Source organism: Melanostigma gelatinosum (assembly GCF_949748355.1).
Source record: "Melanostigma gelatinosum genome assembly, chromosome: 21".
In the NCBI taxonomy this organism is placed as follows: domain Eukaryota; kingdom Metazoa; phylum Chordata; class Actinopteri; order Perciformes; family Zoarcidae; genus Melanostigma; species Melanostigma gelatinosum.
The window spans coordinates 17,357,838-17,363,192 of NC_136654.1; the positions used below are offsets into that span (position 1 = coordinate 17,357,838).

The window sequence follows — 5,355 nt, forward strand, 5'->3', positions numbered from 1 at the left end:
CTCCATGTGTGACTATGTCTCTCTGTGTGTGTGTGTGTGTGTGTGTGTGTGTGTGTGTGTTAAAAGAATAGGGGTTGCTGGTGTGTGGGCTTGTGGGTGCGGACCCAAAACACGACTTGCCTGCAAATCTGTTGATCCATTCACAGATCCATTCTATTATTTCTCTGCTGTCTTGCTGCACACGCACGTATAGGCATGTCTTGAACAAGAGAATTCCTGTCAAATTGTTACCGGTATTTATGCCACTCATCATTCCTCTCCTCTCCTTGAAAGTGCTGACTCAAAGCCTCGCACATTAAGGAAGGAAGTGCACACACACACATACACGCACACACACACACACACACACTAGTCACACCTGGAGCCACCACAAAGTATCCTGTAATTGTTTGACGATTCTACTGAGCAAACAACCAAAGTTCACTTCTTTTTGAAACAGGGCTTTTTGAACCCGATACAATCTGGGAGTAGTCCAGCTATGTATCATATTCACGCTGTATTCTGTACAGGACCATCATTTTGTCACCCAGATGAAATCTTCTGCATACCTCTTTGTTACAGAATAGCCCATGCATTAAAACGGCGACAACAATCACCGTTTCCACTCTGAAAATACCAAGTAATAATTCATGTTGATGCACAATGAATAATGAGGGATTACCATTCCTTATTTCATGTACAATCAATAAAAGTAACGATGAAATATACAAAGCACCGCCAGAGATTAAAACAAATGTCTAACTGTGGAAGTATGAAAGGAGAGAGAGACATCATGCACGTGACAGGTCTGTGGTTGCTCTCTGCACTGATGTGATCCCTACACATGAATGAGCCTCTGACACTTGGATGACAGCCGTGGAACTAGAAAAATGCTGAAAACTTGCGATGTCACCCGAATGTTTCTTTCATGGATTTCGGTTCACAACTTGTCGTCAGCGTTTGCCAGATATTGGAACAAAAGCCGAGGGAGTCTGGGTGGAGCTGTGCTGAGAGAAAGAGACAACTCCCTCCAGTTTACCCTGGACAAACACAAATCTAACGTTCAGGGAGGAAAGTTGTCTTTCACCTTTTTTACAGTACATGAAGAAATAAATTGGACTTCATTGATATGAAAGTGAAACATCTGAAGATATTAACTGTCAACACAAGACATGGACATGAGGGAAATTGCTTTCAGATTAAAGTAGAAGCAGACTGTTCGTGCATTGTGTGTAACCACTTACTGATGATGATGATGATGCCGTCGGCAGCTCGTTACACATACAGAGTCACAAACATATGTTGAGACAGAGAACAGAGCCAAGAAACTAAGTAAAAGCATGAGATCACAGAGGAACTCTCTTGACACGTCAACACTGGCTGGACTGGCTTTTAGGCCACGAGAACACACATATTTATGTGTTAGTTGTGAGGAATTCTGTTGATATAACACATTCCCTAATTAGCCCAACTGCCTAACCCCAACCCAATCCCAAACCTAGTCTAATCTCAAGCCTAAAACCAAGGTTGACCTTTCATATGTATGTGAGGACCATGTTTGGCAAGGTGCTAAGTTGTTTCATGGTACTTTGTAATATTACTGTCTGTAGAACAATGTGTTGTAAATGGAAGAGGGCAATTTTATGGCAAGTATTTAAACCACAGAAGCTCAGGTTTATTGCAGTTCATTACAAATCCAGTTGTGGGCGATATTGTAACGCCTAATCACTGTGATAAACTGAGAGTAACGCTAGTGTTTAGAAAACGTAGAGTCTGACTCCTCAGCCATCAAATTTCAGCAATATGACTTTTTTTCCTGCATGGTGATGCTGTTGTGGATGAATGATGAAAACAATAAAGCCTAAAATACATATTAACGAAATCCTAGCGTTTTATTTCTTCATTACTGCTAAAAGTAATATATTACTGAAACATCCAACACTTTGGATCAAAACAAAATGTCCCCGTCTTCCAAAACGCATATAAGCCTCTGCGCACTCTTTCCATTTCCGACCCTTCTGTAAACAGAAATGTAGTGTGAAGGTGAGGCTACGATGGTTCAAACTCTGAGGAAAGACAGGAGTAGTGGAGAAAGGACAGCTCTGGGAAATAGAAGTGGAAAACATAACATCTGCTATCACAAAGTGGATCTCTCGGGGTCCTTTTTTAATGAGTTCAATGCAAACATTTTAAGGATTTTAAGAGGTTTTTAACAAGCTGACTAACTTTGATCTAACTTTTACTTGTATGGTGCGGTGAAGGGAAACTCTAGATTTAACATTAACATCTGTTGCCCAGAGAAGAAGTGAGTGTTGCGTAGACAAGCAGCGTTCCGATCATGACCCCACAAAAACAACGACCAACAACTGTGTCAGAAAACATACCGTTCACAGCACAAAGCCATTTTTACTGCCTAACACACATTCGTATTGCCTCAAGTTGACCGTTGACTACATTCATTCCCTAAAACCGAAACTTTTATTGAATCACTGACATAAAAACAGCAAATGCCCTCATTCTGCCAAAAGAAGTCTAAAGTTCAAACTGTTTTTTGTAAGTTTGCACAGTACAGCACATTAAAGTTCTCATACAAACACAGGGCCTCACACACGCACATAAAGGCCAAGATACACAGTTTATAGGTTTGCCTATTGTGCCATCCTCACACAAAGTACCTCACAACTATGCAGTGGCAGTGTGTTGAAGCCCTATCAGGTCAGGACATAAGAGCCTCCACCCATGTTGATCTGAGACTACAGGCTCATGAGTCTCATGTGATAAAGAGATGCAAAAGCAGCAGAGGAAGAGACAGAAGGAGGGTGTTTTGAATCAGCAGATACTGAGAGGTGACTCAAAGGGTGACATGGTTGAGAATCGTGTGTGCCGTTTCATAATGACGAGACAACGTCCCTCCGAGGCCGGTCGTAAATTTGTTGTGCTGCCTAATGAGTCATCAGCCTGTGTGTGGACACATGTAGCTACATGGATATTGTAGAGGTAATAATACATGTGTTACATAGGCGCAGTCGCCACAACCTCTAAGGAAAACTGGCAATGAAAAAATACTTACAAGGTGAAGTCATGCACAACATTTTCAGTAAACAAGTATCGGCTGTAAAATGTTTAGCAGGAAGCCAAAGTTAAAGTACTCATTTTTCAATATTATATGTCTTGGGCTTTTATTGTGAAAGGAAAGAAGTGAAGGAGTGGGTCTGGTCTGCGCTGCCTTTGTCAAGGTTGAAAGGAGTAATAAAGTTTGCCATCTTGGTTTAGACCTTAGTTATTGTTGTTTTCATAAATATAGGTGTAACTTTAAGCATTCCGCACATCCTGATTTGTTGACGCCTTTTATTTGATGTGCAAAAGTTCAGACAAATGAACCCTGTTAAAAAAAAAACTCACTTTTTTACTGCGGAATGTTGTCGTTCTGTGTGAAAGTATTGAACTCTTGCACTTGATTATATAAGCAGACCCAACACTGTGTCCTTGAGTTGTCACTGGGCTTCTTGCTTCAAGTTTTTCCAATTAATCATGTAAACTTTTGTTTGTCCTAAGCGTTAAAAAGAGACAACACTCGGCTCTATAAATACTCTCGTCCAGGCTGTTGTGAAACGACATCGTCTGCTGCTTCCTGTAAAAAGGGAACCTCTGGCAGCATCATATGATTAGGAAAGAGAGGAAGCATCTCTGCGCGCCACAGGGAAGTGGTCTGTCCTCACTGGTGTCCTGACCAGCCTGACCTCGCCTACAGGACGGACTGATACTAACCCTGTCTGGTCTACCCTGACCTGCAGCACAGACACACACACACACACAAAAAATCCATTGTTGTTTTATTCTGAAGGATCTTGCTGAACATCCCTAGTTGGAGTGAAATATTAGCCACGAATATAAATTTGGAGTTTATTTTTACCTTCATGGAGGGCCAGTTGCCTTTTTTAACATATTGTTTTTTGACTTGTTTTAAGTCAAAGAAAATTTTAAGAAATTCCATTCTCCTACGTTGTAATGGCCACCATATATTTTAAAATCTCAGCATTTAAAACCAAAACGATCTGCATGACACAATTCTTTTGTAATTTGGGGGAACTGGACTTTTTAATCTACATGGAGAACCTTATCTTGACACTTTAGATAAGATGTCATTTTTGGGGGCAAAGGATGTTATTAGTTTATATTAAGGGGATCAAGTCACCCAAGTTACAAACAAACACAGTTTGAGCTTTCTGCTCTCACATCAATTGATGGAAGTAAATTTAATTTCAATAGTGGTGCTCACCAATTTTACCAATTAAACCAGAGTTAAAAAAGAATTACCTGAATATCTTGGAAATCATTGGAGCGTTGGACTTGTCAGCAAAAAACAATTAGACCATAAGTCAAACATTATCAAACTCATGCCAACCCCAATTCAATTCATCAGATAAAGTTGCGCCATTACCCTCAGTCACATGCACTCTGCCCTGATAAACTACCATAAACCTCATATGATCTTGAGAGTGCCTCTGTAAGCGTGCCACTGTGTATCCTCACAAACACAATCACACGGACCCTACACCTCCTGCTGAATCCCACATGCAAAACACACACACACACACACACACAGAGGCATCTGCTTATGCCGTCCATACGCACATGCTATGGAAAAGTCACACACCTACCTCACACAGCTGCTACATGCAATCAGGCAAGTCACACAGTTGGAAGAGAACACACACTCACCTGATACTTAACATGTTCTGTACCGGCTTCTGGTACATCCTACTTCTGGATACACTGTGTGATAAGGACTTCCTGCTCTTGTGTGTGCATGCATGTATGTGTGTGTGTGTATCTGTGCATGTGTGCCAGTCATAGCAGTACACCTACCTCTTTGTGCAGACATGGGTTCTTTCTCAGCAGCAACACAATGCTCTTTCTATTCTTTGCCCCCCTCTCTCTGTCTCCCCCTCTTTCTCTCTAACCCTCTCTCTTCCTGGTAACACAGCTCTCTGCTCAGTCTAATGCTTTTCAGCACCTCCTTTCACATACACTCTCTTTATTAGGAGAAGCAGAGCTTCCCTCCTCCCTCCCGATCAGCCCAATCCCCTCCTTCCCAGGCATCTTTAATTTTCCCCTTTCTCTTCCTCTTCCTCTCTCTCTCTCTCTCTCTCTCTCTCTCTACACCTTTGTCATTCTCTTTTTGCATCTCCCTCGTAATCTGTCTCACTGCCGTCACACTCGCGCTGTCTTCCACTGGTGTCTTTTTCATCGTTTTCCTTCTGCCTCTCTTTGTCATTGTCATTGCCACCGTCTTGCAAAACTGGGTCAAACATGAAAGCAGTGTTAGATCTGGATGGGAGCTGGAAGGATCTTGGAGAAAAGGCAGCGGGTGAA

General features: G+C 41.8%; 1 protein-coding gene across 1 annotated transcript in view; it reads right to left on the reverse strand.

The window, feature by feature from the left end:
- LOC306794641 (ectonucleoside triphosphate diphosphohydrolase 1-like) overlaps nucleotides 1–4,977 on the reverse strand; it is a 12,907-nt gene extending 7,930 nt beyond the window's left edge. Inside the window, 1 exon segment of the mRNA XM_079292772.1 lies at nucleotides 4,849–4,977. Within this exon segment, the coding sequence (XP_079148898.1) occupies nucleotides 4,849–4,864 (16 nt within the window). The 5' untranslated portion in view covers nucleotides 4,865–4,977.
- Nucleotides 4,978–5,355: the final 378 nt, after the last annotated feature.